The 25,738-nt window shown below is 42.0% G+C and overlaps 1 protein-coding gene and 1 long non-coding RNA gene across 3 annotated transcripts in view; one reads left to right on the top strand and one right to left on the bottom strand.

Moving 5' to 3' along the window:
• Positions 1–204: 204 nt before the first annotated feature.
• On the bottom strand, positions 205–6,069 carry LOC135301175 (uncharacterized). Its single transcript, XR_010362918.1, has 3 exons — positions 5,644–6,069; positions 1,921–2,039; positions 205–671 (listed from the first exon to the last, which is right to left on the bottom strand). It is a non-coding gene; the product is annotated as an uncharacterized LOC135301175 (long non-coding RNA).
• Positions 6,070–8,149: 2,080 nt separating this feature from the next.
• The window catches only part of ETNK1 (ethanolamine kinase 1), a 29,190-nt gene continuing 11,601 nt past the window's right edge, over positions 8,150–25,738 (top strand). The window contains exons 1-4 of one of the 2 annotated variants that reach the window (XR_010362916.1): positions 8,150–8,453; positions 17,668–17,927; positions 18,623–18,763; positions 19,498–19,640. Coding sequence is in view for 1 of the 2 variants with exons in the window: in XM_064421484.1 (XP_064277554.1) it covers positions 8,298–8,453; positions 17,668–17,927; positions 18,623–18,763; positions 19,498–19,640 (700 nt within the window). In the remaining variant the exon portion in view is untranslated. The remainder of the gene's footprint in view (positions 8,454–17,667; positions 17,928–18,622; positions 18,764–19,497; positions 19,641–25,738) is intronic. The other variant, XM_064421484.1, reaches the window with a different exon arrangement.

Here is a 25,738-nt window from a genome sequence, read left to right as displayed (position 1 = left end):
TCAAGGAGATTTTAAAGGTAATTTTTCAAAAAAAAGTAGATTCTGAAAGTTCAGATATTTGGGTTTGTTCTACTTCCTTCATCACCCTGTGGTGCTGCCTTGTAAGGAAGATGTGATTGAGGCTGTGTCAGAGCTGGTTTGGGACACTTTAAGAAGCACACAGAAATTGACCTTGAACCAATGACCTTTTTGCAACTTAGTAAAGCAAAGGAAAACAAAGATTTATTGAACTGGAAGTGATTGTCCCAGCTGCTATCTCACGAATTCCACTGGTCCACCACTGAGGGTCTGTGAACAGCACTGCAGGTTTTTATATAAACACGTCAATCTGGGCAATGAATCCATCAGATGACAGCATCAGTCACTCTGCCCTTCTAACATTCCTTCAGTACTCCTGCTTTTGTGTACTTGTGGGTTTTTACCACTTGGAGCTTCCTGCTCCCAAAGACAGTGGGAAAGAAATACCTGTAAAGGTAGGTAGGGAGTTCAGTGTTCTCTGAATGGTTTGGAAGCTTTTTTGTCATAGATCATCATAAAAAGATCAGTGGACAGCTTTTAGCCTTTCTCTTACTAATACGTTTTGATAACACCATCAACAACCACCTATTAATGGCTTCCCACTGTTGCTTTCCACTGTAAGTAGTTGCTGGTGGGGCCAGAAAGATTATTTCCTGAAAAAAAAAAAGAAGAAGAAGAAGAAAGAAAGAAAGAAAAAAAGAAGGAAAAAAAAAAGAGGAGGAAAGATTATTATCAGGAATGCTGTTAGAATGTAAAACACTTCCAGAGAAACTAAAAGCAAATCTCTCAAGTTCCCTACTTTTTTGCATTATAATGACTTGTAGCAGACATTCCAAAAAGCTGCTGACTGGCTGCTTTGCTCCCTGTAAGCATTCCTTTAATGCTGAAGATTAAACAAATACATTGCTACCAAGCATGAGCAAGTGATTTTTTTTAAATTCTTATTGCTAAGAAGAGGGAGCTGGATTAGAAAAAAATCATTCCTCTGAGAAGTAATACCTCCAAAATAATCTTTCAGTGAAAACAAAAAAAAAAAAAAACAACCCCAAAACAACAAAAGAAAACCAAACAATACAAAACCAGAAAGAGTCTTAATTAGCAGAGCTAGCTGACATGCTGTTCTTTAAAAGTTAAATATGTACATCAGTTGGAGATAGGATATCAAATATCAGTAGGGAGAACAGCAGGAAACTTTTTCCACTGGATGAAAGGGAAAAAAAGAAGAAAAACAAGTCTCAGTTGCAGGAACAGCTGACTAAGCGCCTGACATACTCGAAATACAGCCAATTGTAACAAATACCGGGGAAATCAGTATCTTCTAAACAAAAATTCTCCTCACTTAGAAACTTCCAATCTAGATAAAAAGGGAACTATCAGAATAACCCTGAAGCCACAGACACACGGATCACAGAGAAGCAGAACGCTGCAGCTGCTTGCACAAGATTTGCTGTGCTCTGGGTGTGCTCAGCCTCCGCGGAGCGCGGGCAGGGAGGCCCAGCTGACACAGAAATGCAAAATTCCAGAGAGCCAGAAAGAATCGGAGGCACGGCTCCACACCTCCGGTGCGTGGGGGAAGGGGGAGGCCTGGGGGGAGCCGGAATGAATATTCTTTGCTTTTCACATGTTAAAAGCTCGGTGGATTCACAAAACCACAAACCTTGCGGGTGTGCCACATCTTCAAGTGCAGACTGCAGAGCTGGATCTGCTACACAGTCCAAAACGTTTTAGGGAAAGAGGAGCAAGGACCAGAATCCAGGAAAGCCAGTAAAGATTCTGTGTTGGCTCACACTGCAGTGAGACTTGTTTTCTTTCAAGATGTTTTGAGAAAACTTAAACTCTGAATTACGCTAGCACTGGGTACTCCTAGTAAGACACAATGTTCTTGTGGCAATTCTTGTATACCTTTCTCCTTGATTACCCTCCTGATTGCTTCATGCTGATGTCCAAGCTGCAGGAGCCAGGGAAGCAATTCTCCTCCCCTGCAGTCTCTGCGCTTCCTGTGGCTGTAGAACTCCGGAGCCCTGTGGAAGGGAAGATGGAGAATTGGGCAAAATTTGCCCCTTTACCTTTGGTATAGTTGCAATAAATTTGTTATATTTTATTTATTCTCTATCAAAATACTCTTTTACTTTTCCAAGAGGAATACATAGCTTTGTTGTCCTTAAACCTGAAATGTAATGTAACTAATGTTCCAAGATCTCCCTTAAGAAAAACATAAATGAAACTGACTAATTTAGTAATTTTCTATGCTTAGCGACAGTTGCAGACAAGTCTGTAAAAGATATTTACAACCTATGATTAAATATCAGGCTGCTCTGAGCTGTTCTTCTCTTGTGCCCACGATACTCCTTTTGCCAGCCCCCTGAGAACCAATGCCATGGGAGCAAATAAAATCTCCAAGGTGAATAATGAAATAATCCTGGAAACAATAATAACAATCTGTAGGGCTTTCAAAAGCAGCCTGAGATGATGACCTACACATTGTAGGCTTCACCTGTTCAGTAATTCCCAATTATAGGATTTGAAACTATCCTTGGTATTTAATGACCTAATGAAATTCTAAAGTTGCTCCTTCTTGAACCATTAATGGAGGGCAGACACAAAATCTGGTCACATTAACCTTAATTTTGTAGGAAATGGACTTTGAACAAGGTTGGGAGCAAGACCTAGAGAGAAGGTGCACACAGGGGCACCAAAAGAGCATCCAGCTTGGAGTCTGCTGGACACACGGGCCTTAGCACACAAGCTGGCATGCTTATGGAAAGGATGTTGTGGTGCTGGCCCAGACTCCTCCTGGTCATCTGTCAATTTAATGGAAAGGAGCTGGTCATAAGCACAAGAATGCAGTGCAACTTTGGCATAATTTCTGGTTTGTTTAGTCCTTGACTTCTTGAAACTCCCAAGAAAGTTGCTGGGAATGGTGTTTGTGTGAGGAAGACACATAAACCAGATTAGTAATTTCTTCTCTCATTAACAGAGAATTGCAACAATTTCCTGCTCTTTCCCTTCTGTCTCTCATCTGCCCTCTTTGACACCCTTCTGTGCCTTTCACAGAATCACAAAATGCCTGGGGTTGGAAGGAACCTCTGGAGATCCTCTGGTCCAACCTCTCACCTCACCTGGAGCAGGTTGTACAGGATCAGGTCCAGGTGAGTTTTGAGTATCTCCAGAGAAGGACACCCCATGGTCTCTCTGGGCAGCCTGTCCAGTGCCCTGTCACCTTCAAAGTAAAGTTTTCCCTTTTCTTCAGACAGATATTCCTGTGTTTGTTTGTGCCCACTGCCCCTTTCCCTGTCACAGAGCAGCAGCACGTTCTGCCCTTGAGAAGCACTGGTGATGTCCCCTCTGAGCCATCCCTTCTCCAGCTCTCCCAGCCTTTCTTTGGAGCTCCAGACCCCCATGGTCTCCACAGCCCTCCACTGGGCTGTCTCAAGCATTCCTAGCCCTTCTGGTCCTGGGGAGCCCAGAACTGGTCACAGCCCTCCAGAGGTGCCTCACCAAGGCTGGGGAAAGGAGGAGGACAGAAGCCCCCTTGACCTTCTGGCACTGCTCACTGCACCCCGGGATGCCACTGGCCCTCCTGGGCACAGGGACACAGTGCTGGCTCACGACAGCCTCTGGTCCCCAGGATTCCCTGGTGCTCCCTGCAGAGCTGCTTTCCAGCAGGCCATCCCCAGCCTGTGCTGGTGCTGGGGCTCTTCCCCCCCACTGCAGGGACCCCATCTGCCCCTGTGGAGCTCTGCTGTGCCCAGCTGTCCAGGGTTTACAGACAGGCAGCTCGGCTGCCAGGGGGATCAGCCACTCCTCCCAGCTCTGTGTCATCAGCAGTCGTGCTGATGGTCACCCAGGTCACTGGAGTGAGCTGAGCAAGGCTGGCCCTTGGGGACACCAAGCTACAGGCTTCCAGCTGGGCTCTGGTCACCAGCACCCGAGATCCGCCCCTCCGGCAGCGCTCCGTCCATGGGGTTTCTCTCTCCCTTCTCACTGAGTCAGGCTGAATTAAAGTGGCAGTCATTTACGTGTGATAACCACGCTCTCGGTCCCTCAAGACAATCCCCTACACAGTTTTTAATTGTTTTAATTTAGTTCAGCCATCTCCTCTCTGCCCCCCTCTATACTGTAAAATGGATTTAGAGATTTCACTAGAGAACACACAATGACATTCTGATAGTACCTTAGAAAGAGGTAAAACTATTCTAGGCTTCTTTTACAGCTTGCATGACATTTAAATGCATAGTTGATATTGTCCTTCTCACAGACTGTGTTTTAAATTGCTGGTGTTTATAACTTTCCGTTGTAGGAGGATGTTTGGTTAGTCAATAAAATGTTAGAAAAGCATACATTTCTAGAAAGTACAAAAGTCATTCAACTCCTCCTCCTGTATTGTTGCAGGAGAATTTATTCTTGAATGCAGGAGATTTTAAATCCGCTGAAGTAGACTCTTTTTGGGTACTTACGCATTATGTGTACTTGTTGCCCTTGAGAAAAACACCAGGATAGGGTAAATCATTGGACACATGTAGAGTTCAAGTTTAGTCAAGGATCAGTCAACTTGTAACTACTTTTCAAATACAGCTTAATCTATTAAAATGAATACAGGCACTGGCCTTAATTATGATTTTGTGTTGCTTTGTTTAAGCCCTTATTTTTGGTACAGGTATTTTTTGAGTAGTGTAACTAAAATGAAGATTTTTTTCTTCCTTCTTTTAACTCAGTGGCTATATTGCTTTATAAATAGCCCAAACAAACATACAGCATGCAGAAAACTGAGAAACTGCAGAATTCCTTTCTAAGCTGCTTGTTTTGATTTAGCACCTGCTTAAGTGCAAGCATGTCTTTGTTCCTGTGAGCTGGGCAGGTTTTATCAGGTTTGCCTCTGGCTGGAGTTGAGTTGAATTGGCAGGCCTGGGCCAGGGGCTAGTGAGTTTGCTGAGGTTTCCAGCAGGGTGTGACTGGGTCACTGCTCACACACAGCTCATGACAGCACAGAGGGAACTCACTGAGAGGCCCGGGGGGTAACCAAGGCCATTCACAGATGTCCAGGCTTCCTCCAGAAGCTTCTGAGACTTCCCTGTGAAACCCCGAGCAGCTGGAGGAGCTGGAGGAGCTCCTGTAACACATCACATTGTGCACCACAGCACTCCCATGCTGGAAAAAGGGCTTAGGTGGTCAGGCACTAGGTTCTCATGTGGAACTGTCACATGAGTGACACCTGGGAGCCTATGGAAAATCAAGCTGGGAAACTGCAATGAGCCCTGAGCTTTTTACTCTCTCTCATATAGCTTTCAAAATACACTTGAAAAAGCTATAACCTATTATTGTGTCAAGCAACTTGCAGCAGAGAGGACTTTTTACCATTTCAACAACATACCAAGCAGTATTCATCTTTAAGTAATTTCTAAACTGTCAAGATTTTTATAAAATAAACTATTTCAAACTCATCTTCCCCGAGATTAAAACAAAATCTGTTTACAGAATACAATAAGCATGACAGAATGATCAACTTTGTGTGTCAAGAGTTGTTGCTAGGATGCTGTTGGATGCTGCTGGGTGGGTGCTAAGCCACCAGGCATTTAAAAAATTAATAAAATAAATAAATAAGTAAATATGTAAGAGCTGACTTACAGTTTTATATCCTGTGTACGGAGATGTGATTCATCCTGACACAAATAATACATGTGAGACAATGAACAGAAAAGATATGCTTGAATGCACTGAAGAAATCCTGTGATCAAAGGACAGGACTGGAAGTCAGAAAATTCTGTCCAAGCCCACTGTCTGGTCTAATGGCAGATTTAAACCTTCTGATGACTCAGGTTTTTACTTGTGAGATTAGGACAATATAAAGCATTTAGAAACACTACTATGCAAAAGGCCATTAAAATTAATTATGGCTAGAAGGGGTCCTATTTCTAGTCACATTTATGCAATGAGTCCTTCTGAAGCAATTACTGAATTACTGGCTCTGGAAAGCAGCCAGGTGAACTGCACCTGGGAAGTTAAAACTGGTTCTGATCCTGACGTTGCTCTTTATGCCTTTTCTTTTTTTTTTTTTTTTTTTTTTTTAAAGCATTTATAAAGCATCCAGCACTGACATAAAGACCAGGTGAAAAGTGTAGGAATAAATTCAATGGCACAACCTGGTTCCTGAATAGCAGAAAAGGGAAAAGAGAGTGGCAGAACAAGGAGGATAAGCAGGTCGGACTGGTAGAGCACAGGCCTGGGAGAGAAGCAAAACATCCTGTTTTCTTCAGTTCCCTGCAGTGAACATCTCTGAGCAGCCTTGGCATGAGTTTGGTTTGGTGTGGTGTACCTGCAAACGTACCAAGCATTAAGAGAAAACACATTTGTTGGGGTTTGATCTGGACACAGCAGATATTTGTGGGAAATAAAAGGTTAAAAGGGAAGGAAACCAGGTGAGTAGCTAACTATAACTATTGATTAAAATAACAGGAATTAAGAAAATAAGGATTTTTTAAAATAAAAACCTAGGAATTAAGAATTGCCAATGCCCCATGAGGACAAGCCAAAAGGATGTGTTATCCCATGACCAGAAAGATGGGAGTGCTACTGCCTAAACATTCAAGGTTCTTTCATGTCCTATGTAAATATTTAGTATACAGAAGTTCAGCTCTCATCATTCCCAAACAATCTAAGCACCATAACTGCTCCAGCTTCCCCCTTCTATGTTAAAAATACAGTGTATGGAAATCTAATCAGACTTGGGTAAATTCACAAGGCTTCTCAGAGTTAATAACTGAAACATTCTTGTGGGTGTATTTATTATTCTCAGCATTTGAAAGATGGAATCTCTGTTTAGGCCAGTTCTTGTCGAAATTAACATTTGGAAACTGGAGCATTCAACCTTTTCATTTCAACAAAATATCTCTTTGGCCTTAATCTATAAATAAATCTTAGTTTATCATCTACCAAACTGCCTAAGCAGAAGAGAGGCCCTATGAATCACATGCTTGATCTGGTAGAGTGATATCATGCCTCTATGGCAATATTGACTTATAGGGCTAAACACTGTATGAAGGTGAGTGTGTTAAAAGAAAACTATTTTTCAAGGCATTTGAATTTCAAAATATCCTTACTTTCAAAGAAGGAAAAGTGAAATGGGCTAATGGAAGAAATGGGTGAAATTTTATGGCATTTGAAATTTGATTCAGACCCCGATGTTCTTTCCCCTTCAATGCTTGATAGAAAAATCCTATTAATGTAGAATAACAAACTTACACTAATAACATAAACCCATAAACATAAAATTTTAATTTAAAATACAGCAGAAGGAAAAAAAAAATATTTTGAGCTCTCCCAGACAGATTCGTGGCTCTGAAGATTTTAAATACTTGGTCTGAATCAAAGTTTAGATGGAAAAGAATACTGAGATTAAAGATGCCCTGACCTGGGTCTGTTTCAGAGTAAGAGCTCTCCAGGGGAGAGCTTGACCACTGTTTACCTAGTTCTTGTGTCTTCGTCTAACTCAGTTCAGTTGTTACAGAAGAACACCTTGGTCGGTGGGAAAAGCACAGAATATGAAAGGAGGCAGGTACTCGTAGGACTATTAGGGGGAGCATCAAAATATTTCTAAAAAAGATGTGGTTTTTCTTGTCCTTTTTTTTCCCCACCAATCTGTGGTGTAGTCTGAACTCTACTTTTTTTTTTTTTTTTTTCCGCCGAAAATAACTTCAAGGCAACAAGATTCCCAGCACAAAATAAGTGAGGGGAAAAATGAAAGAACGTAGCTGCTGTGTGCAGGGAGCGGCTCAAGGCGCTGAGCAGGTGCGCGCCCTGAGGGGAGGCGCGGCGAGGGGTCCCGAAAGCCGGGACCAAACTAAAGACAAAAAATCAACTGCAGCAGGCAACTCCGAACCCGGCGAGGGCCGGGAGCTGCCCGCGTTCCTTCACGGCCGCTGTCCCGCAGCAGCCCCGGGCACATTCGGTGAATGCCCTCCTGGGCTGGGTGATCGAGGGGACCGCGGGGCTCCGGAGGGGACGGGCGGTGCCTGAGGGGACAGCGGGACTCCAGAAGGCACAGCGGGGCTCGGGAGGGGACGGGCGGTGCCTGAGGGGACGGGCTGCGAGCAGGCTCCGCCCGGCTCCGGCTCCTCCCGCTCTCCCAGGCTGCTCCGCGCTGCAGCCGGGGAGGTGGAGCCGCTTTATCGGGAGCCCAAGTGGAAATTTCCCCGTCAGTTGCCGGCTCCGCCGCGGAGGGAGCACCAGCGAGGGCCGCCTACTCTCGTGTCCCCGTGTCTCGCCGCGTCCTGCCCGCTGTCATGTCCAACTACATCCACGTCCCGCCTGGCTCGCCGGAGGTGCCCAAGCTGGACATCACGGTCAGCGAGCGGGAGGGGCCCGGCTATCGCCAGGGCGCCCTGCAGCTCCTGCGCCGGCTGCGCCCGCACTGGAGACCCGAGGAGGTGACGCTGCAGGTACGGGGGTCCGCGGGCCCCTTCGCGCGGGGCTGCGGCAGCCCGGGCCGGCCGGGCGGGGAGCAGCAGGGCGAGGGCGGGCGGCCATTGTGCGGGGGAGCTGCCGCCTTGTTTCCTCCCCTCCCTCCTTCCCCCGCTCGCCGCCGCAGCCCCCTGCGCGGAGCCCCATTTGCTGGGCGGCCCGGCGGCGGGGCGGGGCGGCGCGCAGCATCCCCGGCTGCCTCCTTCCTTCCCTCCCTCCTTCCGTCCTCCGCCTGCCGTGCCCTCCCCGCCGGAGCTCCGGAGCCGGGCCGGGGAAGGAGCGGGAGCCGCTGCCGTGAGGAGGGGACGGGAGGCGCTGCCGGCGTCCCCCGAGCCGTGTCCCTCCGGCGGGGCGTGTTCGTGCAGCGGGGCTGCCGGAGCAGGCCGTGGTGCAGCCTGCTCGGGTGCTTCCCGCAATAAAAGCCGTAATGCATGTCTGTCTGGTGTTCGCAGCCGGGCTGGGTTCCTTATGCAGCAGCCCCGCCAGGGCCCGTGCTCGCTGCTCCTGGCAGAAGCACCGCTGCTGCCTGCCGCTCTCTAGGTGAGCCGGCACTCGGACTTCTGACGAGTCATCTGCCGGAGGATGGGCTGCTTTTGTGCTTCTAGAATATGCTTAACATGGCCCCCGGGCTTAAAAACTCCAGCCAATTTGCCTGGCTGAAGTCGCGGTTCAGCCTGTGGTTAGTTGAGCATTTTGTTATATGCTCAGCTGTGTTACTCAGTAGCTGTTATTACGCGGAGGTGTCTCATTTCAATGGAGTTCCTCTTCGGAGGGCTGCTGAACTAATTTGTATAGGAAAGCTGAGCACGTTGAGGTAATGGCATGTAATTTGACTGAAATGTTCTGATGTCTGGAAAGAAAAATGGAACTTGACACGTGGCAGTCCCATTGGCATAGAAATACAGGTAATGAGCTTTTTCTAAATAATGTGTTTGAGGCAGTGGCCATGAGTTATGCACAGTCCCAATATTTCGAGGTGCAATGAAAATAGCTTTACAACGTGTAAAGGTAAACGAGGTTGTTAAAGTTCATAGAATATCTTGAGTTGGAAGTGGTCCAAAAACATAATGCAACTTGCTGCACCTTGCAGGGCTACATAAAGTTATAAATAGTTTTATTTTTATGGTTGTCTGATGACTGCAGTTCTCAGCAAAAAATTTATGTGTCTTTCATTTGGGATTGTTGAGAAACGAAACCGAAACATTATCTTGTTAAGCAGGGATGACTTTATCCTTTGGAAAAAGTGGTAGTAGCTTCTGCAAGAAATATCTTGCCTCCTTCTGCCACTCCCTTTGCAGGAAACAATTAACAAAATAAAAAACACCAGTGCCATTGGTGGGGAGCAGGGTCTCTGTTGACTGGTCACACGGGAAGTGAAGTAGGAGCTCGCTGTCTGTGGTTAGCGGTTTCCGTCTAAAGGATGTCTTGAGTTTCGTTTTATCAAGTTGCTTTAAGAACACAACTTTTCCTTTAGAACAGTGGAAGAGCATTCCATTCACAAGGCCCTTCAGTGGCCTTTTAACACTCTGGCTGGTGCTGGAGCTGCGGTGAGCGTGTAGCAAGCAGGAGTGCTGTGGCTTGGAGCAGGCTCAGCAGCAGTGCAGATGGATTCCTGGTGTGCCTGCAGAATGCACAAAGGTGCTGCCTCTGTCTGCCACTGAGCAGGAGGATGCTGCTCTGGAGTCCTCCCTGTAGATGGGTGTGTTTAGCAGGGAGATGAGGGTGGGACTCCTGTGCTGCATGGAAAGTGTGCCTGACTAATCTGAAACAGCCAAGCGGACAAAGAATAGGTTTAATGATAGGACAAGGATAGGTTTAATGAACTGCTGCTTCTTCTGGTGAACTCTGCCATTTGCTACCTTTGCTCTTAGTAATTCTTGGGTCAGAACACTTAGTAAGCAGTTGAAGAGTCCAGAGTTTGATTTGAAAAAGTTAATTAACTTGTCTTGCAAAAATGTACTGTTATGTGTTAATTTGTTTAGTCAGCTAAACCACTTTGAAACTGTAGCTAGTGTAGGTTAATGCTTAATCCTTGCTTTCCCTGAGATTTATAAGTACCTGAAATCAGGAATATATTTTAACATTTAAATTTTTTTTGCACCATAGCATAAAACAATCATGTAGGATGGGAGATGAAAATAGAATAATGTAAGCACTGAAGATTTGAATTTTTATTGTGTTATTTATCAGTAAGGCTATAACATCAGTAGCATCACCTATTACTTTTTCAAATGGAAGCAGCTATACTGTAATTTAATCTCCTTTATATGAAGTTACAGGTGAATTTTGTCCCTACAGGGCAGTACAAATGCTCAAGTTATCCCACATTGCTAGGGAGAAGCAGGATTTTTCTGCCTAAACGCTCATCTTTGTGTACTTTGTGCAGCTGTCAGCTGAAAATGTCCTAGGAACTCTATAGAATGGGGTGCTTGATTTTCTAACTCCTGAACTTTGAGGTTTGCTTTCTCTGCTTTTTGCAGTACACACTTTTGGTTCTGGAATGGCTGTTTTTTAGTAAAAGCAATGTTGAGTAGTTCTGGTTGGAAGGAATCTTTGGATATCTCTCCCAGACTTCTGCTGAGAAACTCACTGCTTGCTAAATTCAGAAACTGGCTGTTGTGAACATGAGAAATGGGTTTTTTAAGAAATTTCACTTTAAAATGCTCTTTTAGCTCAAAACAGGGCTTCTGAGTTTTGTAAACTGCCTGAATTTTGGCAGTGGGTATTCCAGTTTTTATATTCTGCATGATTCTTAATGAATTATAAAAACTTAATTGTTTTAACTCTTTACTCTTTTTAATGAGGTATTACTCTTCCTACGTAAAAATACACTCACAGATTGGATTTTGTTGCCTGCCTTACAAATTCCTTATTTTTCTCTTTTGTGGAGATTCAAGGAAGATCAGTGTTTGCTTACAGTATGGGAGAATTAGTTACCACTTCAGTAGTGCTGATTCAGGATTGTTTTATCCCATGGCTGTGTGCCTCATTTAAGTCTGGTGGCAGAGGATTCAGTAGGACAATACACAATTTCTTCTCTGCAGTGTAATGTTACAGTGCAGGAAAAACCATCAGTGTTTCTTACCGTTCTGAAATAGTATTTAGTACTAAGAATAAAGGCTGCCTGTCATTATTGGTGAAAAAGCTTAATACCAATAGTGTTAATTTATGCCATTCTTTGGGTAGACCAGAATGATATATGTGGGAAAAAAATTTGTTGAGGAATCATTCAAAGATCTAAAATCATAAATGTGTTAGGCTGGCAAACAGTGCTGCTGTCCTGGATGAAACCTGAGGACAGGTGGAAAGAATCTGTTTTGCAAAGGGGATTAAATTTTTCATAAAGACACTCCATAACCTCCCCATGCTAATCCTGCAAGCAACTATCATTTCCAAATAAGTTGGATTAATTAGCTTTTTTTTTAATTCTGTGAAATATTTGGACCTTTCTTGTTTTTTGGTACTGTGGGTTTTTTGGTTTTGTTTGGTTTTTTTCTCCTAGATTTGTGTCTTTGCACTTATCAACACTTTGCATGATTTTACTACTGCAACACTTTGTAATTTGCAAAGATTTGTTCCTGCAGCTACAAAATGTGAATGGGATGGACCCAAGGCTTATAAAAAAATTGTACTTTCACCAGTGGAACAACCACCCACCTACTTCTATGTTTACCATATGAGCATTTGTTTTTTTTTTTTTTATTTTTCATCCTGACTTGCACTCAGTGGCTTTTCTTCAGGCAGTATTTTCTGGCTGCTGATCTAATTTATTTGCTTGTGTTGATCATGATATTCTTTTTATAACAAACTGTCATTTGGTTCAGAGTTCTGAACTTGTTAGAATATTTTTTAGTTGATTTAAACAGACTGAGCGTGGGTTTAAAAGCATTGAAGTAATTGAAAATGTTAGTGTCTGGGAAACAAAGGAAACTGACTTTATTTTGTATCTCGGTGCTGTTAACATTTTTCAAGTGAGATGTTTATTGCTCTGCTGGTTTTGGCACATCACTCACTTCAGAGAGAAAGCAGTTGCCACATAAAGAGGAAGGGCTGACTCCACAGAGAAGTGCTGATGGCTCCAAGTGGAGAAGTGATGAGTGAGGAGAAGAATAGAAAAGTTGGGGCTGCAGTCTGGGCTGCATTACTGATGTTTTGTGGAAAAACTGTAATTTGAGGTGTGCCTTGAACGCAGTGCCACGGTCAGGGGGAAATGCCAGCAGGATTGGATGTCCCTGGAGGCTGCGTTGGTTTCTCCAGACTGTGGAAGCTTTTGATGAAGCTTGACAGTCTCGATCCCGTTTCTGAAGGTTTGTGTGGTGTCTGTGTGGGGCAGACACTGCAGTGGCATTTTATGTCAGTGATATGCCGTGTGTGCCTGATGTAGTTCAGCTGTGCAGGGTAGAGGGGTGCTTGTTGATGGCTGAGGCTGTGGTTACAGGGAATCAGTGTTTGTTCAGGCACAGCTTGGAGGAGTCCCTGTAAAGGGACATAACTTGTGCTGCAGGCTTGTAACATTGGAAAGGAATAGTGCAAGACATTTTAGTTCCTGTCCCTCTGCCCCTCCTTCCCCAGCCCCCGGGCATTTCACGTCAAACTCTTCTGGGGGAGGAACAGCAAATTAGTTCTTGGATTTAGAATAAAGTGTTAGGTTCCTTTCCTATTATTTTTTTTTTAACTATTATTATTATTTAAAAATCTGTAGCTGTTTTAATCAGCATCACAAAATTTGTAAAGCCAATTAATCAATTTCAAAATGTTAACTAGTTATCTGTTGTTGACTGTTTTTAGGTAGAGGAATATTCTTCAGGAAAAAAAGTTGAAAAATAAGTAACTTCCTTTTTTTTTCTGGCATTTAAAAAAAAAAAAACAAACAAAAAACCCAAACCAAACTCCTCCCCCCGCCACCAAAAGAAAAACCGCACCAAAAACTTTCACATATTGTCACTCATTCCAATCAAAACCAGCCCTCAGCCCAAACCAACCCCCCCACCTTGCAGCTGAAGGGTGTGTGTTTGTGGCCCTGAGGAGCCGTGTGAAGGTTACAGCAGCTCCGTGTGCTGCAGGCACTGCTGTCTGTGCTGCTGTCCTGCACGCACCCCAGGAGCTCAGCAGGAGCTGGAGCTCAGCCTCTGGCTGAACCTGGCACACAGCAGTGCTGCAGACCTGCTTGCTTCCTGCTTTTTTGGTATTTTTAACACCAAATGGTCTCGCTCCTGATCATCTGACCCCCTAAATCCTGCAGACAGTGACTTTCACCTGCTGGGTGAAATGACCTGGAGGATGTGGCTGCAGAGCCTGGAGACCTCTGAATGAGGCTGGTCATGTGAGAATTTACCCAAGGCATTTTCCAGCAGTTGTACTTTGTCCTTCTTTTATGAATAGCTGCAGAAAGGCAGCTACAGTAGCTAAGAGAGAGAAAAATAACTAGCCTTGTTTCCAGGAGTTCAGCTCTTGACCTGTATACCTGTGGATGTGTCTGTGTAGACTATACTTTTCCAGAGAAAGCATCAACTCACATGTACAATACAAAGTTGAAGGTTTGTGAGCATTGAAGAAGCATGTTATTGAAGTATTTTCCTTTCCGGAGATCTTAAAGTCAGTCTGGGTTCAGCAGCAGAATCTGGGGAATTCCTGCTTGTTTATTCTGCAGTTTCACATCACTGTTGTGTTTTTATGGCATTGCAGTACTGTTTCCTGTGGATGTCATAACTCAGTCCAGAAGGGAAAAGTCAGCCCTTCTGAGTCATAAGTACTTTCTACTTTGCTCCATGACACTTTTGTTTCTGTCTGTTTGTTCTTGTTACATGTGATTGCAATTTCATTCTCATTTTTGTCATTCTTCTGAACACTTGGAACAAAGGGATTAGAGAGGAGCTTTTCATGGAACACCTGCTTATTAGATGGAAGCAGATGCATCATATGCCCTTTCCAGGAATCCAATAACCTAATAGCAGTGCTTTTAGGGTAAGCTGTCTCAAAGGTGCTTCGTGTCTTGCTTGTACCATGTGCTGCTCTCTGAGACTTGAGTAGCTGAAGCTTATTTGTGGCTTTCTCACCTTAAGTCTGCATTTCATTAAAGTTTCTTTTTTTTTTTTTTCTAGAAAGCCTTAGATTCCAGCTAGATCTAATTGTGGGCAGTATATAATTTCCAGAAATGTTTCTGCGTTTAGTTTTACCTTTGTATCACCTAATGTGAAAGTATGTATTAAGCTGTGATAAGCACATATAACAGTAATTAATGTTTGTGGATTGCAGGCATGTCAGAACCTTGCTGCTGGAGTTTTTTTCTGTTGCATTGTGTTCTTAACCTCTGTTGTCTCTGTAAATAAATATTTTTATTTGTTCTTAGAATTTTCTACTTTCATTGCATTCTGTAGATTCTTCCATCTTCTTCCATGTGGCCTTGATGCTTTACTGGTCATCTTATCCACATTGTCAGAGACTGTTCTCTGCTTTTCATGCTCAGCTGATGTTTTTGCTATAGAGCTCCTGTGTTGCTCTGCTTCATTTCAGGTTATGTTTTGGGCAAGGCCTTCTAAGCTGATTCTTTAAATGGTAAAGGCATTCTGAATAAAAGAGTGAAGTGACTATTATGTTCTTTTACTGGTGGTAGTAAACACTAGGTGTTGTCTTATGATGGAATATGGAAATTGTCTACTTTGAATAATGTTATTAGAAAAGTAAGTGAACCCTTCTGCCTTTTTAAGAAGCAAGGGCTAAAATGCTCCTGGGTATAAATAATTATTTGTAGCAGCATGTTACAAATAGATGCTAATCAGTAGAGTTCCTAAATTAACAGTTGAGGGAGTCCAATTTCCTTGTTGCAGATTTCTTTTTATTAGTGCTAATGAAACTTGTTTTAAGGGGATAATAGACCTATGACAGAAGGTGAAATGTGCCCAGGAGTTTCTGTTCAACAGCATTAACAACTCAAATTTTTACTGTTTCTTTGCATCAGCACTGTTAGCATATTTTTTTTGTAGTATCACTTTCTGATTACCTTAGAGCTCTGACTTTTTCATTGTACTTTTTTTTTTCTTTAAACTACTTTTTGGAAGTTTTTATCTAAGTATGGCAGGCAAGAGACTTTTTGACTTGAGCAGCTCAATGTGAATCTTCTGCAAAGTGAACTTCATACTTTTTAAACAAATTAATTCTGGGTTTGTGTTAAAAGGTATAAGAATCAGTACTTGTATGTTGATTTGCCATCTTTAGGTGCTTGTGTCCTGCTCTTGGCTCCCTAGTAGAAGGAGGACACATGCTCATTGAAGAAAGTCCAGCAAAGAAAGGTTCATGAAGATTACAGAGGGACCTGGAGAATCTTTCATATTTGGCTGGAAAAAAGGAGACTTGCAGGGGATCTTAGATGTATAAATACCTGGGGAGGGGGACTTGAACAGACATTCAGACTCCTCTCAGAGCCCAGTGACAAGGAGGGCAATGGGCACAAACTAAAACATGGGAAGCTTCATCTCAACAAAAGAAAACACTTTTTTACCATGAGGGTGGTCAAGCACTGGAATGTGCTGCCAGACAGGTTGTGAAGGTTATAAAGTCTCCAGAATTCCTGGAGATTGCCCTGGACACAGTCCTGGGCAGCTGGCTCTGCCTGGTTGCTTGAGCAGGAGGTTTAACTAGAGGATCCCAGGAGGTCCCTTCCTCATGTGAGCAGTTCTGTAACCATACACATATGACTGGAAGGTTATAAATGGGCACATTTGTAGTAATTAGTGGTGTACAAGCATTTGAAGTGCATTGGAGTACTGCCTGTTCAGACCCGTGAAGCATGGCTCCAGCCCAGTATCTACAGTGCTAAGTGGAACAGTTTTCTTACTTGCAGTGCTTAACGTTGTAACAGTTACTGTGAACACTGTTCAGGATTCTTCTTATTCATCCTGAGTTACTAAAGTCATAGCTAATAGTAAGATGTGCCCATAAATTGTGAAGTCTTAATTTTGAGTCAGTCAAAGAGGCCTTGTAAGCAGCTTTATTTGAATTTAGGTTATCCTGTCTAGATGGAAGTTACGTAATTTGTTATACCTACTTCTTCAAGACTGAGTGTTTGTAACTGTTCAAGAAAATAGAGTACCTTTGTATCTTCTGCATCTTTCCTCAGGAGCTTGAGCTGTTTCTTCTAATTTGTGATGACAACTGAAACTTCCCCACTTCATTTCTGCGTTTATTGGTGAATCTGTTGACCTCATCAAATTAGGGGTGTTGGGGAAAGCAAGGCGTATGAGCCAAAACATATCTCCTGTGAAAGTCTTTGTCTGTTCCTAAACAGAGAGACTTGACCCAACTTCAGATTTTTTTTTTCTCTTTAGTAATTAAAAAAATTTGCCCCTAATTCTCAACATTTCTAAACCCCTGAGATTTGGAAAGAATCTGTCACTTGTGTTTGAGTGATACTGCTTTTCAAAATAAAGGGTATATCTTGAAGCAGGAGAAGGGGAATAGAAGTCAGACTTCCTGAATTTTGTTTTACTGTTTTACAAAGCAAACAAAAAATCCCCTGAATACCTTCTTCCCCCAGCCCATATCAAAACCCCACCCAAACTGTCCAAGGTTCTAAAGAACTGTGATGTCTGTAGGTATGTTTCCTCTTGTTGGTGTGTGTTTTTAGCAGAAGCACTTTTTCATTCAATACTATGGCTTAGAATAATGTCTGACAAAGGAGAGATCACTGTGTTTGTCAGTATTTTTGTTCTGGGCCTGACTTAGGGCTTAAAGCCAAAGTCATGTCAGAGGGTGCATGACTGGACACGAATACATAAGGAAATCAAACTGTTGTGGTTGAACATTTAGTATTCTGAGCCTGATAAATAGGTTTCTTTTCTTCAGCTGACTTTCTGACCTCATTGCTATTAAGAATTAAAAAATGTTTGTTATCCAGCTTGAAGCTGCTTTTGGCTGCTTGCTTGTTTTACTGTGAGGATCTTTTGTGGGAGGGCTGAATTTAGAATTAGGATTTTGAGGGCACAGAGTGGAAGAAGAGATGACTGTAAATACAGAGAACCCACCACATTTATATTAAAGTATTTTTTTCATGGTATTCCTCTGTCTTTAAGATTTTATTTCCTAGCGCTCAGCCTGGTAAACCTTGGTGTTTTGGGAGCTAAGGGATAACTCGGCATTCCCTTCCTGCTTGTGGAGGGTGCAGAGCTGAGTTTAGAGCGTTGTTTCTCTTGGCAGCTCTTCACCGACGGGATCACCAATAAGTTGATTGGCTGCTACGTGGGCGACACGAGGGACGACGTGGTGCTGGTTCGCATCTACGGCAACAAGACGGAGCTGCTGGTGGACCGCGACGAGGAGGTGAAGAGCTTCCGCGTGCTGCAGGCCCACGGCTGTGCCCCCCAGCTCTACTGCACCTTCAACAACGGCCTGTGCTACGAGTTCATGCAGGGAGAGGCCCTGGATCCAGAGCACGTCTGCAATCCTGACATTTTCAGGTGGGCTTTTAAACTCCTCCAGATCTCCCTTCATTGTGCGTTTATGAAGTCCTGCCTGGCCTCAAGGACTTGGAGCGGAGTTTGAGCAGAAAATGTGTATTTCTGTAAGCCTGCTCAAGGCTGATCTTCACGCTGCCTCAGTTCTGCTATTTCAGTGCTGAGCAGTGATCCCTGATGCCTCCACAGAACACCGTACTGATTAAAGGGCTGGTTGTTGTGTTTAACACTTGCACATCACCATCACGGAGGTCATTGCATGTGGTGGAGTTGTAGGGGGCTGGACTTGGCTAAAGTACTTCCAGCTCTTTCCAGGACATTCCTTTTGTGAATAGATACCAGAAAGTTCCACTGAGAAGTGATTTTTTTTAAATTGTTAGCAGTGAGCAGAAAGTGCTGATGTCATAAGATTTTAGTTTTTCATGTGTGCACTGAAATGAATCTGCTTAAAAATAGCAGCTAAGTTAAATCAAAACTTGGAAAAACAAGCAAGAGTAGGCTGTAAATGCGGGTGAAGTTTGTGTGCTGTAACTGAGCTCCAATCCTTCCCCCTTCCCTTCACACAGGTTGTGATCCTAGTGAACTTTTGAGTCTTGAAATGTGCTACTCTTGTTTAAACCCTTTTTCAATTCCTGAGCTGTATTTTTAAATTTTTTTTCAGTTAAATATAACATTAATTTAATTTTCATTTTTTTTAGACTCATTGCTAGACAGCTTGCTAAAATCCATACTATTCATGCACACAATGGATGGATCCCTAAATCTAATTTGTGGCTGAAAATGGGGAAATACTTCTCCCTCATACCCACAGAATTTGCAGATGAGGAAGTCAATAAAAGGTGGGTATTTCCTTGTATTCTTTTCAGACTTCACATTCCTTCTGCTGGAATTTGTGTTTGTACAGTATCATCAGGCTTTGTATCTTGCTCAGAAGGCAGACTCCTTCTGAGACAGCTTAAAAATATTCTTAATGTGACTTTGAAATCATGGAGGCCCTTCTTGCTGTGTTGTTAAGAATGCTGTTAAGAATTAAAGAATGCTCTAGCAAAGTGGTTTTTATTTTACAATGCCAAATTCTTATAAAACTGAGGAAACATGAATAGGTAACTTAAAATGTAGAGGACAGAATGGCCATTGAAGTGTGTACTGTGACTAGACTAAAACTTAGGGTTAATTTCCTCGGTATAGATACATAGTTACCTATACTGTTGTGTGTTCTTCTTGGAGGAAGTACTGGAATGTGAACAGAAAGTGAATGAAATTCACATGGTAGTTCTTTTAAGCTCTGCACCTTTAAAATATGTGGGAGTGTATTCATGTCCTGCTCCTGATTCTTGGACTACTGTTGTGTTTACAGCACAGATAATCTTCAGAAGATTGTTTTCTGGGGAGGACAGAGAAAAATGATTGTCGTAATTTGACTGCTTTGTGCCTTGGGAAAGCATACCCTGATTTGGGAGAGGGTCTGTTGAACTGTTTGCAGGAAGAATGTAGAGAAAAGTACTTTAATTCAAATGCTTGCTATGGAACACAGAGCACTAAATGTTAACTCTGTTTCCTTATACCTGGAAAGGTTCTTAAGGGACATTCCGAGTCCCCAGGTTCTTCAGGAAGAGATGGCCTGGATGAAGGAGAGACTGTCAAATTTAGGATCACCAGTGGTGCTCTGCCACAACGACCTGCTGTGTAAGAATATCATTTACAACAAGAAGAGAGGTAGGTGTGAGTAGTGAGGGGCTTTGGCTGTGCTGTAATTGCTGTGCTGCATCAGTGGTGGTGTTTTACTCACTTGTTGAGGTGAACTCAGTTTGAGCTTTTGAGACCCAGTGTAATGGTAGTGATACCTGTTCTTAATTAGCTAATTCTCATCTGTATGCTACTGTATAGAGGAAGAAAATCAGTGTTCCTTGCTTTTCTTAATGACCTCATGAATTTGTTAATCCCCAGCTTGCCTGTATGCCTGGGCTGCAAAGTACGTAACTGAATGCTAATTCTATTCTGGTTGTATAAAGCTTTTGGGAAGAAAAGAAAGTCATGCAAGTATAGAAGACAATATGAAAATTGTCTCCTGTAACATTTTGTTCTGGCATGTGATTGTGGGGAATACACTTTCTTAATGAAGAATCTTAATGATATTAAATACTGCATTCAGTAGCTCAATTTGTTTCCTGCGTGATGTACACCGACAGCTTGAAAGATTTCTTTTGTAAATACATGCTTTGTTTAAGCAGTTGTAGGCAGCACCCATCTTGGCAAAAATTAATTACAGTTTTGTTTCTATTACTATACATTTAACTTGTAGTTACTGTTATTAAGATCTGTTAAAGTTTCCATATAAACCCACAGTTTATTGGTTTTAGTGGTTTGGGGCTCAGCTACTAAGTGAATCAATCAGGAATTAAACAACGCAAACTTGTGACACTAAAATGGCCACTGTGCAGTAAAAATACACAATTTTCCTCCCATTTCAAATACCTGAGCTCAGCTGAATGTGACTAATCAGATTACAAGGTTTTCTCTTGAAATAAGGATGACGCATTCCTTCTAGTAGCTGCATATTTTTGTGCCAGTTGAGTAAGATTGTTGGTATGCAAGTTATGTGCCTTAACTCCTAAAGAAAAAGAACAAAACTAAGGTGGTGCTGGTTCTAGTATGAAAACTGGCTGTATGTGCTAACACATTTCTGCATCATGTGTGAATTCTGCATCACCATGTGAACTGAGGAAATAAATTCTTTTGGTGATTTGTATACAAGCTTCCCTCTGAATAATGCCACCTTTGAAGGAGTTGCTTTAAGTTAGGTATGCCTGTATGTGTGCATGCACCCTAACAATGCTATTAATGTCAACTTTACATTCTGTGAATTCAGTACCAAGCTTGAGAGGTTTTGCTGAGTTTCAGTGATGGACTATAGTTCTGCTTAAAAGAGAAAGGGGCTTTTGAAAGCATGACAGGTGTGCATAAGACCAGACTTGTGGTCTTCACACTTGGGGTTGTGATACTGCAGTACCAAAACTAAATCTGTTTTTACCATGTGGGTTTTTTTAGTGCTGAAATGGAACACTGAAACCTTGGGTTTTAGCATTCCACAGCAGACCCACTGAGATAAAAGTTATTTTTTTAGTAACTTTTCATAGCAGAACTATGCAACAAAAAGAAAAAGATCTGAGGAATTCCTTTAAAAGCTTCCCTGTTCTTGTCGATAAGCTTGAAGCGCCTAATTGAAAAAACAAATGCTGTGTGCTTTTCTTTTTGTAAGCAGGATGGGGGAAAAAACAATGCCAGCAGTGCATCCCGTGTGAGCAATCCTACAGTAACAAGTGTGTGCGTGTTTATAGCTTGGAGACTGGGTGGGGAGAGGGAGGTTTGTAAAGAGCTTAGGCTTCAAGCAAGCTGTAAACAGCTGGGGGAAACACTTGGAAATGTGAAGTAATAAATATATTATTAAACTTCTGTTTGAACACTGTACATGTACTGTGTTGTAAAATTTGTGCAATCTGGGTACAACAGGGACCATTTTCATAGTAACCAAACCTCAATGCCATCTGTAGAAAGGATGATTGTCATTTGGAAGCTCTTTTTTATAGCACACTTTTTACAGAGCATCAGCAGGAAGCTCAGCTTTAACTGTAAAGAAACATGTATAACTGGAATTGTGTTCAGCAGAGCGAAAGTTTTTCTTGGTATAAAAAAAAAAATTGCAAGAGCACAAAATGTAATCTTTTAAAAGATGAGCTTCACTAGGAATGGCATCAAATTGTCTGAAGGTAGTTAACAGCTTTGGTGAATGCAGTACTCTGACTAAATTCACTCTTCCATCTAGAAAAGCTTCTGTGTGTCCATAAGATCTTGGTGACCCTAAACTGAAAACACGAGGACGTTGATTTTCTAGATTAACTACGGTATTTTTTTTTCTTTATTCCTCACTAAAATTTGTGCAAAACTGGTAGTATTGTCTGGCTTTTCAGAAGCTGTCACAAAGAAAACCTAATTTATTTGTTTTAGTAATACTGTATTTATAATTTTGTTTTTGAATGCTTAATTTGCACATTTACTAGTTGGGGAGATATGTGGGGATGTGTTTAAGCTACAGACTATCAGGACATACTAGGACTTGTGTCCAATGCAGTATGAGTAATTATGGCTTGTTCCTGAGCTTTGCCTTAGACTTGTCCTCTGCATTAAATTCACATAAAGTTTTCAGACTTGAAAGAAAAATCATAGTCATGCCACATACTGCTTCTAAGAAAAATCAGTCTCCTGTCCTTATTTATGAGCCTGGAAGAGCATGTTGAGTGTTAACTTCATTTAATGGAGTCTCACTCATCTGATTTGAATTTGTTCCTGCTGTGGCTGAGAGAACTCTGCCTCTTGCTGTTTTGTTAATGTCCATTCTCAGTCACTCAGGATATGGAAATCTGCAAGTGGTACTTTACATAACTTGTAATTATCACTGTCATCTACCCTTTGAAGGATAGAGTTCAGCATTTCACATTTCTTTTTATTGCACTTTTGACATCAAGAATATTCAAAATATGCTTGAAGCTTGGTGCTGCTTATTTATAGACCTTATGTTCTGATGCTCCTAAATTTGATTGTTTTTGTTTTTCCAGTGTGACCTGGAAATTTCCAAAAATACCTGATATTTAAAGAGTATTCAAATACTTGCTATTCAACAAGATCCAGCATCAGAGTACTTTTCTGTTTCTATGTGTGCTTTTTTTGCATATATGAAAATGAGCTGCAGGGAGTTGTGTGTAGGTAGATGGATAGTTTTGTTCTGTTTATTCCCTCTGCCTACCTGATGTTTTCTATGATCTGTGGTAGGAGTCTGTGGGTGCTTAGTGCTTCTGAAGATGGAGGTATTTTTAAGGCTTCTGGTTTTGATCTAAAAACCTGTTTTGTTTTGCACAGCTCTTTTGGGTATTTATAGCTAAAATTATCCTTTGGGTGGGTGAGCTGTTTGTGAATTTTCAAGCATGTTCCTAGCACAGATCCTTGTCTTTGAAGCTGTTTTCCAGGGGCTCCGTGAGCAGTATGGGACAGAACTCAGCTCTGGTAGCTACAGCCAGGACTTGGGCAGGGGAAGTGCTTTCCCTATGAAACCTTTGAAAAGGAAAATCTGCTAGGAGAAGAGGGTCCTCACCCTCCTACTTGTCAGATCCCTGAGGAGATCCAGCAGATGCTTTGTTGATTGCTGTTTGATCTATGTGAAAGTGCATTTCTGGGATATGGAATACAGTGAATTCCATTCTGTATGATCCTGTGTTTTATTGTGGGGTATGTTGCATGTTGTCTGCCCTAGAGAAATGCCTGGAAAAAAGTCGTGTTTCAGCTTGAGGTATTCCACACTCTTGACATGCCTATTTCTGTCAACAGCAGCAGCTTCTCCAGAGAGCTTGTTTGCAAATTTTCTCATTTCAATAAAGCACAAATACGCTTAGACCAGTGTCTCTTGCTCTCAGGGATATTGATGGGATGCACAATTTGTGGATTCCTTTTAGAAGCCTTGAAACAACAGCTACCTGCTAAGCCAGTAATGTAAGCATAGCTTTTAGAAGTGGCTTTCTTGTCTGAACTGCAGCAAATCTTAAAATACACTGATTATTTAAACAATGACTGCAGACTTTCTTCTGCTTTTTCCAAAGGCGGGTAGATGAGTGTGTGTGTGTGTACTTACTTGTATAAGTACATCTGTTGCACATTTTTGAAGCAGCAAACATCAAAGTTTTCGCTTTCAGTTCCACAGGAAGAACTTGCATATTTATTTTGAGCCATTGTGCAAAAATTAATTTATAAGGTTGAGTTGCACAGTACTATGAGTCTGAAATGGATTAGTGTATGTGGAAAGCTTTTTTGCTTTGAACTTTTGTCTTGTCAAATGGGAGTTTGCCAGGTTTTCTCCATCTGCTACCCAAGGGCTGGGTATGTCCTGTTCCTGCTTTGTGAAGACAGTAGCCAGCCATATCTTGTTAGCTTCAATTTCTGCTTCTATGTAATATTCTTTATATCTGGAAGTAAGTTGTTTAAATGCAATTAAAAATTCATGATGACACATAGGGATGTTCTAGGTGAGATCTGCGCATGAAAAATTTAAGGTATTTATGTCTGTATTTTACTAGCAGACTTTCACCTGCTGTGTGTGGATTTTAGGTAAGGAAGGAAGAGAACAAACCTCTCAATACAAGTGATATTAAATGTTTGGAGCGCGGAATGGGGACAGAAGAGCTCTTGTGGAGCAGAACATTAGCCAGGGCTGGGGTTTTAACTGGCTGGTGGCTTTAGAGGTGTCTGTTGTGAGAAGCAGTGGGAAGAGCAAGGCTGGGAATCTGCCAGTCAGGCAGAGCACAAGTTCATCAGTGACAGTAAGATCTTGCCTGCAGCTGCTGTAGGATTTGCTGCTTCAAAGCTCTAGAGGCCTTCAATTTTTTTCCACTGCCAGCAGAGTTTCCTGGAAGGAGCTTGCCACTTTGCAGTGCTGTTGGTTTGTTAGAACATAAAACATTTAGCATCATGACCTTGGTAAGCAAGCCTTTCTTTCAGTGGAAGTAAGGGTGAACTCAGACTTGGAGGATTTGTGGCTAAGTGATTATATTTGTGTTGTAGAGTTTAATTTCCATTTTAAGTGCTTAGACAAAAAGATTTGTCCGTCTGGCAAACATAATTGTGTTAGGAGTTCAAGAATGGCAAAGATGAACTGCATAGCAAAGAACACTTCTAACAAACTTCTGTGCTAACTTGGTCAGGCCATTGGTGAAACTATTTTACTTGAGATGTACAATATTCCTAAATCTTTAGGAGGTAGTGTAGTAGGCACTTAAAATCCTTTGTCTAGGAAACATATACATAATGCACTTAATATTAATATTGTTCTTGATTTTCTTTTTAGCCTATAGTTTTAAGTAATGTTAAAAGAGTTGTCATTATAATAGAATGTTTTTGTTAATTAAGTAATGTATGTAGCGATTAAAAAAATATTATAGAGAGGGAGAAGCACGCAATGGTGAAAATTACTGATTTCAGTATAACAGTGAGAAATGTAAGGTTTTCATTTTAGTGTTCTAGTGCAAACAGATGTTAGCCCATTGCTTAATTATGGATTTTTTTAGTAATTTTGCTGGTTTCCTGTGAAATACAAGAGCTCTAGTTTTACCTGATCAATCTCATTTACATTTGAACTGTTCTGTGTGCTCTAGGCACTCTTGAGCAGCTTCAGTGCAGGTGAACATATTAAGGAAACATTTGGGACTGTGTTTTGCTGCTGTATCAGCCCTTGCTTACACAATGCTACCTAGTTTGGTAACTTTGGGGACCTTAGTCTGATGGTTACTTGACGCTAGTTGAATCCAGCTTAAAAAAAGCAACAGTTACGAATAATCTTCCTGTTTCCTCTACCACTCTTACAAAGCAAGTATCAGCATGTTGCAATGTGTTAGTCCACTGTGGCTGCACATTTGTGTGATAAATAAACAGGACTGTTATTTTTTAAGTCAGGGAGAAATCTGCTATTTTTACATAAAGTTTAACGAAAGAATGGGCTGCTGTACGTCTCATTTTGAGAGTGAGGGAGGCCCTCATGTGGTAGAAGTTAAAATTGGAATTCTCCTACTCAGACTTGAAGCAGAGAGAATTGTAAGCTCTGAACTTAAGAGCTTTGCTGAATGAATATTTACCCTTAAATATCTCCTATCATAGAAGTCACAGCCTTACCCTGAAGTGTCTGAGCGCACACAACTGGGTATAAGTAGATTTGTGGTTGTTTTCTCCAAAAATCTTCCAAGGACACCAAAGGACCAGGGCTAGTACTTGATTTG

Source organism: Passer domesticus, chromosome 5, assembly GCF_036417665.1.
Source record: "Passer domesticus isolate bPasDom1 chromosome 5, bPasDom1.hap1, whole genome shotgun sequence".
NCBI classification, from domain to species: Eukaryota; Metazoa; Chordata; class Aves; order Passeriformes; family Passeridae; genus Passer; species Passer domesticus.
This window is presented reverse-complemented; position numbering and strand designations above follow the sequence as displayed.